Source organism: Rhinolophus ferrumequinum, assembly GCF_004115265.2.
Source record: "Rhinolophus ferrumequinum isolate MPI-CBG mRhiFer1 chromosome 15 unlocalized genomic scaffold, mRhiFer1_v1.p scaffold_54_arrow_ctg1_1, whole genome shotgun sequence".
NCBI classification, from domain to species: domain Eukaryota; kingdom Metazoa; phylum Chordata; class Mammalia; order Chiroptera; family Rhinolophidae; genus Rhinolophus; species Rhinolophus ferrumequinum.
In genome coordinates this window covers 13681993-13695983 of record NW_022680357.1, presented here as the reverse complement: position 1 = coordinate 13695983, position 13991 = coordinate 13681993, and the positions used below count along the sequence as shown (strand labels likewise).

The 13991-nt window shown below is 49.8% G+C and overlaps 1 protein-coding gene across 2 annotated transcripts in view; it reads right to left on the bottom strand.

Moving 5' to 3' along the window:
* Positions 1–391: 391 nt before the first annotated feature.
* ABCC1 (ATP binding cassette subfamily C member 1) overlaps positions 392–13991 on the bottom strand; it is a 116163-nt gene continuing 102563 nt past the window's right edge. For both annotated transcript variants that reach the window (XM_033101156.1, XM_033101157.1), the window contains 8 exons: positions 10466–10665; positions 8830–8956; positions 8232–8333; positions 5907–6053; positions 4435–4593; positions 3584–3750; positions 2553–2747; positions 392–2006 (listed from right to left, as the gene is read on the bottom strand). In XM_033101156.1, coding sequence (XP_032957047.1) covers positions 1898–2006; positions 2553–2747; positions 3584–3750; positions 4435–4593; positions 5907–6053; positions 8232–8333; positions 8830–8956; positions 10466–10665 — 1206 coding nt within the window. In that variant the 3' untranslated portion in view covers positions 392–1897. The remainder of the gene's footprint in view (positions 2007–2552; positions 2748–3583; positions 3751–4434; positions 4594–5906; positions 6054–8231; positions 8334–8829; positions 8957–10465; positions 10666–13991) is intronic.

Genomic DNA, 13991 nt, shown 5'->3' with positions numbered 1-13991 from the left:
ATGATCAGCCCCATTTTACAGACAAGGCAACTGAGGCACAGAGACTAAGTGATTTGCCCAGGGTCACACAGCCAGCAAATGACAAGGGCAGGACTCAAGCTGGATCTGTGTGACCCGCCCCCCAGGGCCCAGGCTCTGACCACTGTGCCAGGCGGACTCCCCATTAAACCCCTCTGGTTCTACCTCTAGGTTCCCAGTTCCAACCGGAACTCCCTCCAGAGACATGTTTGCCGAAGGAAAGAAGCAGAGAGGGTACCCGCCCTGTTGACTCCCAGGGGAGATGGCTGACAGCTGTGCTCATGCCCAAAGAACACAGAACCGCCATTTAGAAAGAAATAAAATATATATATATTTTTTACCGTAAATCGTTTGCAAATGTTCTCGTTTCCAGTGTAAGTCATTACAAAAAGATCCCCAAGAGAAACTTGGTTTATCCATTGTGAAAGAATGGTATAACTTACAAAAAATAAATATGTATTTCCACCTAAAGGGAGAAAGATGCTTCTGGATTTCAAGTCAGCCACATCATTCATAGCAAGTACGAAACTTGGGGCAGCAGTGACCTCTCTCTGCTTTTTGGGTCTTTCTTTGGTCTCCACCTGCAAGACCTAACGGACAGGCCTCGAAGGACTCCACTTCTCCGTTTTTTTCCAGGAACACGCGGACCAACCGTCAGATGCTAGGCCAGCTTGGCTCTTCGCCGGGAATGCTGCTCTCCGGCCCACTATTTCCACCCAAGAAATTCCAGTCATTTTGAGACTGGTTTTCTACGGGAGCAGTACTTTAAAGAAAAAGAAATCACTGATATTCGTAAACAGGTTCTTTTCTTGTCCTGGAAGACACGCTGTAACGAAATGTCAACTTCTCCACACTGCCACCCTTGACAGCTACCCACAGGCTGAGGGTGAGAAACTGAAATCTAAAAAATGAGAAGATTCAACGGAGCTCTTTTTAGTCCCCACTGGTCATAGCTGGAGGTACCCAGTGCTCTCGGCTTTGAATGCTTCGCAACCAAGAGCAGGCGTCGGTCAGGTACCAGAGTAAACCCCTTCTAGCAATGGGTAAAAAGAGGCAGGAGGGAAAGCGAGGAAAAGGCTGGAGTGGGTGAGGCGAGCAACCAAGCGGGACGGCGGCATTGAGAGAGCATCCCCGGACCCGGGCGTTCCAGGTCTGGGTCGCCTGCAAAGCCAGCCAAGTCCTGCCAGTGGGAAATGTGTGGGTGACGAGGCTGCCTCCGGCCGGTGAGGCAGTGCTGGGATGGTGGTTCCCAGCTCTTAGTGCCCGGAAGACCAGATGGTTGGTGAGAGGAGAAGCCATGGCCCTTGGGACACTGCCTGACGGTGAGAATGATCTTCACCTCTAACCTGCAGCTGCGAGGAAACGAAGCATTCTGGGTAGAGCCTGACAAGGACGTTAGAGGTGCTGGGGGCAGCTGCCAGGGGCCAGGGAGCTTCTCGAAGATTTGGAGTCCACCAGCTCTTGCTGAAGAGATCTGAGGCAGTTGGCTGGATTTGGTCACTAGCATATTTTCCGCAAGCAATTTCTCCAGAGTCTGGCTGTCAAAACCTCCCCGTGGAGCACCAAGAACACGGCCCAGCATTCTCAGCGGTGCGAGAACACGTGTGCTTCTTGTGTGTGTGTGTGGGGGGGTGACAGAGGCAAAGGTGTGCGTGTTTTGGGTGGATGCAGACCCGGGTCTCTCCTGTTTCTTCACGGCCAATTCCAGGCCGGAGGGCCAGATGATGGCTGCTTTGTGTGTGTTTTGGTTTTGGGGATTTGGTTTTTCTTTGTTTTTGGTTTCAGTATACGGGAGGCTTGGGTTCCCAAGGAAGCTGACTCATCCTGGGGGGCTGGCATGTGAGCCCTGTGGATCAGACCAGACGCACAGCTCCGGGGCTCACACCAAGCCAGCATCTTTGGCCATGCTGTAGAAGAGACCACGCTGCTGCAGGAGGTCGGACGGGGGCCCGCACTCCAGGATTTCTCCTTTGTCCAGCACGATCACTCTGTAAGCGGGGGATGCAGACATGAGTGGTAGGGAAGTGGTTGGCACCTCATGCCCCCGAAAGCCCACCTGGCCAAGTCCCTGCTTTGGGTCGGGCCCCTAACACTCTCTGCTAGGACTGGCGCAGTAGCTTGCCAGCTGGCTGCCCATCGCAGTCCCTGTTTCCAGCCAATGCCCAAGTCCTACGATGCTGCTACGGTGCCCGCTATCACCTCCTGCATTTCCTTCGCAGCACAATTCGCTTTCACTTGTTGCTGTGTTTATTGTGTTTTTGCACCCAGCCCCCAACTAATCTATAAGGTCCCTTAGGCAGGTTCCTTGTCTGACAGTTCCCTGCTGAACCCCCAGTGCCTGGAATGGCCCAGGAACGGGGTAGGCACTCCACACGTGTGCTGACTGAATAAATGATTGAGTGATGTCAGAAATACGGGGTATTACGGGGTATTCCCTGTCACGAGGCAACACATCATAAGGACGGTGTTGAGAATCAATGAGTGAATACACGGAAGAATGAGTCCGTGGACAGGCCCTGTGCCAGGGGCTTCACCTCGTATAATCCATGATGGTGTTGAGCCGGTGAGCAATGGTGAGCACTGTACAGCTGTCGAACTGCGTCCGGATGGTGGACTGGATGACGTCGTCCGTTTCCAGGTCCACGGCGGCTGTAGCCTCATCCAGCACAAGGATCTTCGTCTTCCTCAGCAGGGCCCGGGCCAGGCACAGGAGCTGGCGCTGCCCGATGCTGACCGGGAGAAAAAGACCAGGAGACAGAGCGTCAGAACCGCCCCAGACCCTGAGCCCAGGCCTGAGCGGGCAGAAGGGAGAGAGACGCGTGGTGTTGCTCGGACCAGGAGAGCACGTCCACTCCCACGTCCGCGCCTGTGGCAGACATGAGTGATCGATCAGGACGTTCTTCCTGCTGAGCTAGCAGCAGGCTCTGAATTGTTCTCAATACAGGGTTCAGATAACGCCCCAAATAACTCATCAGTTCAGCATGGGTCACGTGACAGATTGAGTGGAGCCACCCAGCTTGGCCACCCCGTGCATGAGCCGTCACTGCTACTGTGGGACACACCCAAGGTTTGGTGCTTGGTTGTCATGTGACGGACAACTGAATCTGGCTCTGACTAATGACACAGGAGCTGGACTCAACGTCTCCCCGCTGTGCGGGGAGGTGTTAACACGTTCGATGCCAGGTCATGGGTGGATCCTGGGAGAAGGGCCAGCAGCTGGGGCAGCAGTGGGTCCCAGAAGCTCAGCAGTGCTGTTTATCGACCGGAAGGGAAACCTTTCAGTGGTTTAACAACAGACAGTCACTCTCCACTGAATGGACCTGGTGTAAGAAAGGAAATACAGCAACCATCCTAGTTATATCTCGTGGTAAAATGAGCCTGGATTGAAACCCATTTTACAGATACTGAAACGGAGGCCCCAGGAGACAAAAGGCTGGGCTGTGGCAGGGCTGGGACTCACACCCGGGTCTGCCACTGATGCAAAAGGACAGAATCCTCAAGCACCCGGACCGAGGTGAAGCCGAGGGACCTCGTCGAGATGAGCGCCCCCACGCCCTGCACCTACCTCAGGTTCTCTCCGCCTTCTGCACACTCGTGGTTCAGCTTATCGGGAAGAGCCGACACGAAATTCTTGAGGTGAGCCAGCTCCAGTGATGTCCAGACTTCCTCATCTGAGTACTGGCTGAACGGGTCCAGGTTCATGCGGAGGGAACCCGAAAACAAAACGGGGTCCTGTTCAGAGAGAAGATGGTAGATGGCACGTGAGGCTCCCGTCACGGTGGACGTGGATGGCGCACAGGTGGGCCACACAAAGTGCTTGCCAGAATTTTTTCAAGATGGGGCTCCAGCGTTCCTTGTTAATAATGGGGAGAAAAGTCTGGAAAACTCTGGGTTAGGTGAAATAAGATTACTTTCTGTAAGACTTCCCAGAGACTTCAATATGCAAACGTGTCAGGAACCTTCCAGAAGGGAGATGCAGCAGGGCTAACTCCTAATCGTAAAGTACTGTGGATTCCTGCCCATCCTCTACCTCCAGAAAAGCATCTTAGAAGGAATTTTAGGGAAAAGAACATGAAGAAGCAACACAGTAAGGAATCGCCACCTTCAGAAATCAGTCTAGAAAATGCTTCTTTCTTATTTGCCTCTTCGGAGGGTTAGAGACTTGTGTTCTGACGGATAGACGCCTGGTAGCACTGGATCCTGGTAACACTCAGGAAACAGCCTGCTGGGTGGCAGGAGTGGATTCCCATTACACTTGTGTGCTAAAGGAGTGCCAGCAGAGAGGAAACACGGCACAGTTCCAATAATGATAACAAAGTCGGCGTGACACATCCCATTTGTCCTGAGAACACGCACACAGCGCCGCTCGCGACTCAGCAGAGCCAGCCCCCCCCGCCCCCCCGCCCCGCGCCCCACCTGGGGGATGATGGTGATCCTGAACCGCAGATCGTGCAGGCCGATCTTGGCAATGTTGACGCCATCGATAATGATCTCGCCCTCGGCAGACTCGTTGATCCGAAACAAGCCCAGGGTCAGGGATGACTTCCCAGCTCCTGTCCGCCCCACGATGCCAACCTGTGGGACAGGAAGCGCCCAGAGTGAGGTGGCAGTGCTGGTCTCTGCGGGTCACCGCCTGCCCCAGAATGACCTCACTTCAGTTATCGGCCCCAGGGCAGTCAGTCATCTGGTCGCCCTTCTCCCTCACCAGTTTCCCAGGGGCTGTTTGGGCCAAAGGTGAAGGACTCCCTTTTCTCTGCCAGCTCTTTTTATGAGCTACTAGAGACCTCCAGAGAGACAGGTATCAGGCAGGAGAGTTTCAATAGGCCCTACTATTGTCAACTCAAGACAATATTAATAATCAGGGACTGCCCTCACGCTGTTTTTTTAACTTCTTTGATGGTGAGTTTCCCATCCTAAGCTGTTGAAATAGCTCAGATTCAAGCAGACCCCCTGCACACCCCGTATCCCTCCCCCAGCTGCGTGAGCGAAAAGGGGTCATGGGTGTGACCTGGTCTCTGGGCTCCCCATGTAACAGCCCATGATTAATGGTCCTGACACCCAAACACAACTCTCGCCTTCTCATCGGGCTCTTCAGAGGCAGGCGCCCTCCACCCTCCAACAGTGACGGCACATAAGCCACGACATCACACAAGCCCTCAAGCCTCAGCGAGAACACTGCCCTCTCTGCTCATCCGCTCGTTGTAAGTTAGAGAAACTGTCTCGTGGGAACGGGACATTCTGAGCCTTGTGTTAGGGACAAGTTTAACAAGTCCATGTGTTTGGAGACGAAAGAAGCACTGTCCCCTGGAAAACGGCCAGGAAGACCCTTGGTCTAATTTCTGAGGCGGGTGTGAGGGTCTCAGGGGAAGAAGGCTGTCTTCCAGGAACAGCGTGGGATCAAGGGCATGTTTCAAAATTCTGACAATTTCACATGTCCCTTGAGCCGATCCCCAGCAGTGATGGTGACATCTTTCAAACTCAGTGCCTACTCAGGGGCCACGCTGGTCCCTGATGGGGTGGGGAGGGACCAAGTGAACCGGAAAGCACACATCTTGCCTAGAAAGAGCTAGGCAGGGAGTATGGGCCCAGAGGGCCTAGATGATGTGATCTTTCAAGAAAAGCAGGAAATGGATTTTTACATAAAACGTTCAAGGTTTTTTAATATTTGCAACTTATTCAGCTTTTTTTCCCCTAAACCCATCTGTGGGCCTCATGTGGCCCTTAGGCTACCAGTTTGCAATCCTGGCAGACACTCTCTGAGCAGCTCTTCCTTCTACAGCCCCTCCCAAAAATGGCCACTCCATCCTGTCGTATGGAGCCATGACAGACTGGGGGAATGACGCAACTTATACCCGATTGTGAACAAGCGGGGGACAGTGTGCACCCACCTTTTCCCCTCCCTCGATGGTGATGTTGATGTGTTTGAGCACCAAGTCCAGGTCGTCTCGGTAACGCAGGCCGAAGTTCCGGAATTCCACTCGGCCCACCTGGGGCCAGGTGCTGGAGGGAGCCATCTCCTCAATCCGCCAGGGAGCCTGCGAATGGTGGGGTGGGGGCTGAATAAGGAATCTGAGGTCCACCTCACACGCTCCAAGGCTCCACGACCCCTCCAACCTCACCTCCCTCTCTCTCGCTCACTGTACTTCCCACAATGACGTCAGGGCAGTTCCTCAAAGACAAGACACCCACACGTCCTGCTGCTGGGCCTTTGCACCTCCCTCTGCCTGGACTGCTCTTCCCCAAACTACCCATTCAGCCTGCTCCCTCTCGTCCTGCAGACCTCAGGTCGATTCAGACCTTCCACTTAGCCCTGCACCCCTCTCTCCTCACCCCTGCTTCACTCTCCTTCCATTTTAGAGCACCTACCATTTTAAGTATGTGTTTGTCTATTTAGTCACTACACCCACTGGAGTAACCATTCTGTGAGGACAGGTTCTTTTATTGTTTATTCACTGTTACATTCCAGGGCCCAGAGCACATAGTAGGTGCTCAATGCATAATTAAGGACTGAATCAATGAATGAGCGGTCTTCTCTGACAGACACAAGGTTGACTGCCTTCTAGGTCTGGAGCACAATAATAAAAGTGGCAGCAAACACTTCAAGATCCCTCTGTCGTATCATCTCATTTAATCCGCACTACACTCCCGTAAGTGGAGACCTTTCGTTATCCTCTGTTTATACACGAGGAAACTGAGACACAGAGTTAGGTAAGTAACTTGCCCCGGGTCACACAACCCCTATTTCTGAAAAGCTTCTGACTTCAGTTCAGCATTTCCTGAGATCTAGAACTGGTGACGCTCTGGGCCAGGCTCGGGGCTATCTTTGGGGAAAGATAGGAATAGAGAGAACAATAAAAGAGAATGCACATCCTTTCTTCCCTACGAATTTCTTATATTAATTTTTTCTTACAACAAACATTTCCCTTTTATAATCTATGTATACAAATGAAAGGGACATGCTGTAAGAACAGAGAAGGGACTGGAGAGAAATGAGTGGGACTTTCGAACTATAAATATATATTATATATAATATATAAACAAATCAATATATACATTTTACTAGTGGTAAGACTCTGGATGATCTTTACTTTCGTATTTTTTCAAATATGCTCTTATTCTAAAAATATAAAAACAAAGAAGTAAAAACAAGTAAAATATTTTTTGAAAAACAAATTAAATTGAATTGCGCACTTTAAATGGGTGACTTGCATGGCATGTGAATTATATCTCAAAGTTGTTACAAAAAAATAAATTATTTTGTATAAAGTGGGAAACTCCTCATGTAATGCAATCTTATTTCCACAGGGGGCGCTCACACCCTTCTGAATGGTCTCTGATGAAGTGGGACCTGGTTCACCATGTCAGAGCATTAAAGGACCAGAGACATAAGTCACCTCTGTAAATCCTTTAAGACAGAGTTTTACTGGGGCCACCTTGGTGTCATTCCCAAGGAGCATTTTCTTGAGAGGCAGTGTGGCACCATGGCACAGACCCAAATCCTGGGTCTGCCATTCACCAGCCATGTGATCTTAGGTCAGGAATTCAATCTCTTTGTGTCTCAGTTTCCTCACCTGTAAAATGGGGATAATGATAGAATGTGAGTTATAAGGCTGTGTAAAGATTATATGAATTACTCTATGTGAAATGTTTTAGGACAGGGCCTGACACCTCCCCAAGGACACAATATGTGTCCTATTATTACTGGTGGTGATGGGGATGGTGGCATCTCCAGGCATTACTGCTATTGTCATTGTTATCACCACTACTGCTACCGGTGGTGGCGTGCAGGCAGAATAAGGCAGTTAGTAGGGACAACGTGGCACTGAAGTCTGGAGACTTGGGTCCTACTAACCACGTGTGACCTTGGATAAGCCATCATCTCTCCCTAGGGTACCTTTCCTCTATCTATAAACAATAACTGCAGGGTTTCCCAAACTTGGGTCAATGCCTTACAAACATCATGATTTTTGCAATATCCATGCACTATTTCTTGTTACTGACTTTGAATACTTTTAATTAACTCATATATACTTAATTTTAAAATGTATTTAAAAATCTCCTTTCCATAATACAAGTACCCTATAAAAATACATAACAAATAACAGATTATTTTTGTCAGACAGAGGTTGCCTGTTGGGCTCAGAGGGAGCCCTCTGTGGATAAAGCCACACAGAAGATCATGGCCAAGAGGTCAGGCCAGGGGCTTGCTCTACCTCCTTCTCGATTTCGGAATACTCCTTGAGTCTCTCCACGGCCACAATGTTAGTCTCCATCTCTGACGACATCCGAACGAGCCAGTTCAAGTAGGTGGTAACCTGTGAGTGGAAGAGTTTCTAGAGTGAGCTTGAGTTGCTTTATTTTAATGAAGCAATTATGGGTTATGAAATATTTCAGTTGAGAAAGGTACAGAAAACCACCCCACATACAATCTTCACCCAGACTTGCTCCACTGCATCTGTTAAGCAAGAACCACATTTCAAAATCACCCATGGGCCACACCGGTAGTCAGAAGGAAATGAGAAAGTATTTTGTACAACAGGAAAACAAAATGTATCAAAATTTGAGAGATGCCAGCTAAAGCAGTGCTTTGAGGGAAATTTATAGTGCTAAAAGCATTTCTTATAGTTGGAGGCATCGAGGCCACATGTCTAATTTCTCTGCTGCTCCAGGTGGTCACCGGGCTCTAGACTCACTGCTCAAATTCCAACAAACTTCGTTCCTCTCCACCAATCAAAGCAAAGGCTCAAGAACCTAATAACTGGCTCACCCATTAACAGAAACGCAAAATCCAGCAAGAGCCTCCCCTCTTACCTGCAACGAGTAAGATACTGAGAGGCCCACCAAGCCGGCGCTAAGGCTGTGCCGGGAGATCACAGCAAACAGAGAGGCAAACAGGACAATGCAGTTCCCCACACACTCCAGCCGCACGGCCAGCCACCTGCATGAGACACACAGGCAGATGGACAGACACACACAACCTGAAGTCAGCTTTTCAGAGACTTGGTTTCCGGTTCCAAGCAGGGGGTACTTTGCTAACTGAAATAACCCGATAGTTCTGAGAGAGGCCTTCTCTGCCCTGCTCGTAAGGCACGGGGAGGAGGGCCGCAGGGGCACGACCTCAGTCAGTCCTCATTCACCTGGCAACCCCAGGGATTGAGACAGAGTTCTCCAGAAGCAATCTTCCCAGGAAACCGAAGCCTGCAGTTTGAAGAACCAACTTTTTCTCACTGAAATCTTTAAGATATAACCCATGTATGCATTTTTGAAAAAAGATGTCCTGGAAAATTCCCAAATACTAAGAAGTCATCCACAGTAAGAGGCACCACTGATTTAAAATCACCTCCTCTTGGCAGAAGAGGTGGGTGGAGGGAGAAATAAACCACCCTTTTCAATGCAGTTGTTAAGTGTTCCCTCACCCAGATTGCCCTCATCTCAGAAACCTGAAAATGGATTATTTCACTTTTTAAAATATAAACAGATATTTTAATGGTTTACAGCTAATGTTTGTAAGACATCACACAGCATTGGGAATATTATTTTAATGTTTCAAAATGTAAAGCATTCCAGGGAAATGGTCGTGCGAACCTGCTGTTCACTACAGCCCTGAAGCTCCACAGGACTGCTCTTCACGGGCGTGAGCTACTCTCACACACGGACCGAAGACTTGGACAAACTCCCTAAACATTCTGCCAGGGAAGGCAAGGGCTCCCGTAATTCACGGTGTCCCACCCAGTCTTACATTATAGGGTCATATGGTGTACGACGGACTGACAGCTGGTGCTGAGGTCTCGCTGTCAGGCTGTTACCCCTCCGCAGGGTTTACCACCACGTATCTCAAAGAATGTACCATGATGCACGCGAGTAAGGAAGACACTACTTTAGGGATAAATCTGACAGAGCCAATAATTAGCAAGCTTCTGACCCTTTTTTAGATTAACATTGGTCAACCATTCTCGATGCCCCAAATGGCAATTTCACACGGTTCAACCTAATACCGTGTGTCCCCGAAAATCAGGAGGACATCCCTTGAACATAAGCCCTAATGCGTCTTTTGGAGCAAAGCTTCATATAAGACCCGGTCTTATTTTCGGGGAAACACGTATTAGGAATAGCTTCCCATACTCACAATGGGATTGGTGGGGTGAGGGGTGATCACCCTGAGCTGGGAACTATTGTAGGAAAATAATAGCTGAGTCTGTTCGTCACTGGTGATCTTGTACCCCCAGGATGACAGCTAAAGGATAGTTCCTGCAGGATTTTCTGGCTCAGAAGAACCCTTTCTTTGTCCCTGGATTGCGGGGTGCTTCCAGTTCCCGTCTGCTTTTAGTGGTGATCTGTCCTTGCGGCTCACCCAGCCCAACCATCCACGGGGACGGCCTCAGTTTGGCTTCCGCCCCCTCCAGGAACGAAGGGGCTTCCTGCACCCCTCCCCAGCTGCTGCGCCCACCTGTTGGCCACGATGCTGGGGTAATACGCCTTCTGGTTCTCGTCCACCTTCAGGTCGCTCTGGCGGATGAAGCGCTCCTGCTCCGCGAAGGCCCGGATTACGCTGACCCCCAGCAGCGTCTCGTTGAAGTGGGAGTAAACTGGGGAGCGGCTGACCGATTCGAGGCGCTTCAGCTGCCGGGAGGAGGCCACGTAGAATTTCTGCAGGGAGAATGGAAGCGGGAGGTGGCGGAGCTGCCCCAATGAGACGTCCAGGAGGCAAAAAGCTGGAGCTGGACTGCTCTTCACAGGTGTCTCTGCTCGCCTGGAGAACTGCAGGCACACAGCCAACAAGAACGACGGCGGGGACGCCCAGATTCATAGCTAACACTTATGCAGAGCCCACACTCCTAGGCACTGTTTTAAATACTTTCGTGTATCCATTCATTTAATACTCACCAAAAACCTCTTGGGTGCTCGTTCCTTTCTCACCACCAGTTACTAAGGCACAAAGAAGTTGGGTAACCTCTCTCCTAAGTTCATGTGGCAAGGAAGTGGCAGAACTGGGATTCGAACCCGGACAGCCTGGCCACAAAGTGCTAACCCCTGCACCATACAGCGTCTCTGAAGCCACTGACCTCTAGGGTTTTATGGACCCAGCAGTGTGGCTTTAGGCACATATTTTGGGGACAATCAGACCTCCGCTCAAACCGTGATTCCACCCGTTTGTGCGTGCAGAGAGCACATCTGTTCTGCTCCTGCCCTGACCCGGGCACTCAGCCAGGGCCTGGCAGAGATAAGCTCTTGTTGGAGATGGAACAAAAGCAAATTACCCCTGGAAGCCTCGAGGAGCTGTGAACAGACGCTGCACTGGTCATCTAAGGACACTTGAGCTCTTTTGGCCTGAGTTATCCCACCTGTACAAATGGAACTGGTGAGACCGAGGGTCCCTAACTAGAGGCAGTAAAGATAAAATTATATGCAACTGCTTTACATTTTACAAACAGAGCCGAGGGATGAGCAAAGGGTGGTTAGGGACCGGGCCTCCCTGAGTCCTGCCCTGTGACAGGTGTCCTGGGCCATCTGGGGACAGAGACCTTCTGCGGAGCGTACCAAATGGCACGGGTGGCTCTCAGGGCCTGAGGTTGCAGCTTCTTCCCGGATGGCAGCTCATGCAGTAATTTGAGCCCACAGTTGGGCAGCCTTCTGGGGCTCCCAAATCTCTGAAAGCTAATCCAGGGACCACGCCGACGTGGGCAGTCCCAGAAAGGGTGTTCTGCCAATTCCCCGAAAGTGGGACAGACGCCATCTCTCCTCCAGTGGCTCCCACTGCCTTGAATGAAATCCAGACCCCACGGCATGGACCAATGTCCCTGGGGGATCCCCCCTCATTACCCTCGACTGTGATCTCACCTCTCCTCACTGGCTTTCTTTCTAAACATCTCAGATGGAAACTGTCCTGAAGTGTTTTTTACCTGCTCACCTGACTCCACGTGTCAAGTCCTCAGAATTTTACTTACTGTGAAAATCTAGCCAGAGACAATTTTTTGTTAAGAAATAATCTGATTTCTAAATATTAGCTTCCCTTTGAAACTCTTTTCCGAGAGATGTGATGCAGCCCTGGACTTCCCTCCCTCTTCAGAGACCAAGGCAGCGCCTGGTGCTCACGAATAAAAATGAGCGCTCGCCAAGCACCTGCGTCATGCCAGGCAGTGGGCTGAGGCCTAAGACACTAAGACACGCAGCCGAGTGGTTCGCGTGGGTGCCGAACCACTCCAGAAATGCCTCATGCCAGCCAGCGAGAGGTCCCAACAGAATCCCACACCACCTTACCCCTCTTACATTACCTTTTTATGAAAACGACTTACTTTTTAATCAAAACAGTAACGTATAGCCATTGTAAAAAGCGTGGGGATGGGTGGATGATATAGACAGGAAAATGAAATAAATGGTACATTGGGTCCCTATCCTGAAATAAACTCTATTCAAATTCCAGTGTAGAGCCTTTCAGAACTTTTCCCGAAAAAGAGAGAAAAAGGAAGTGTGTATGTATATATACCCATGCACACGCCCATCTAAAAGCCACTTTTTAATTGAGATGTAACATATATCTGCTGGAAAGTGCATTAAATCTTTACAGCTTGATGGATTTTCACTTTTACCTATCCTGCATACCTACTACCTGATGACAATATTGGAACATTGTCAGCACCCCACAAAATTCTCGTGTCCTCTCATAGTCAATAATACCTCCTGTCGTCCCCATTTTCACGTCTATCACCTTATCATTCATGCCTGTTCTTGAACTTCATAGAAACAGAATCACACAGTATGTGCTCTTTTGTGTCTGGTTTCTTTTGATCAGTACAGACAGTACCCGTGAGATTCACCTACGCGATGTGTGCCACTAGTTCCTTCCTTTCCATGGCTGAGCCCTACCCATCGTGTAAATACACCCCAGTGTATTGATCCATTCTCCTGTAACAGGTATTTGAGGTCTTTCTACTTTGGGGCTATTCGGAGTCAAGATGCTATTAGAAGTCAAGCACATTCTAGCCCATACATATATTTTGAAGCTAGATATATTCTCTCATTTCTTTTGCATATTTACCAAGGCGTGAGACTGCTGGGCTGCAGATGAGTGTACAGGTAGCTAAAAGCCATTTTAAAAAACAAAGAAGAAAAACCTTTCCCATAAGCCCAACCCTCGGCCAGCCAATGCTTTCACTTTTTTGCCTCCCTTTCCAGTCCTGCCCACTCATTAGGTGCATTTCGTCTTAGGTATAATGACAGCGTGCACACAACAGGCTCCTCTGCTACTTCATTTCCTTTGTTGTTTAGAAATAACATCGGTGGTATTGTAACAGTGCCTTCCTAATTACCCCCGTTAAAGATACACATAAGGTTCCATCACAGAGTCGCTCCACAGTAGCCGACTGGACCCAGGCCTCCTGGACCCCACGTGAGCAGGGCCCAGTGCACTTTTAGGCACGGAGCACTTCACAATCTCTTACTTTTATTTTGTGCGGCAGTCGTTAAGCTCCCATCTGAACGGCCGTCTCCCATGACCAAGTGTACTGCAGCTAACCTTGCAGGGGCAAGAAGAGGCAGGCAGCAGCGCCCTGACTACCAGCACAAGCTTTGGAATCACACAGATGAGTTCACACTCCCAGCTCTGCTTCTAGGGCCTCAACACACTCATCTGTCACCTGGAAACACAGCCTGTGCTGCAATAACCTAGGAAACCACAAGGGATGCTGACTCATGCGCCCTTGCCTGTTCCCCTTCCTCCGTCTTGTGTTCTGAAATATAGATGTGATGACTGGAGCACCAGAAGCCATCCTGGACCATGAGACCAACTTAAGAATGAAAAGCTTGTGCAAAGATGGTAGAACAAAAAAACAGTGAGGGAGTCTGGCTTCTTAAAATCATGGAGCTGCCATAGCGGCCCTCAGTAGCCTACCTCTACATTTCTAGTACAAGAGAGAAACGTAAACATTTAAACCATGTTTAAATTGCTGTTATTCCATCTCCACTGTCTCCAAGGG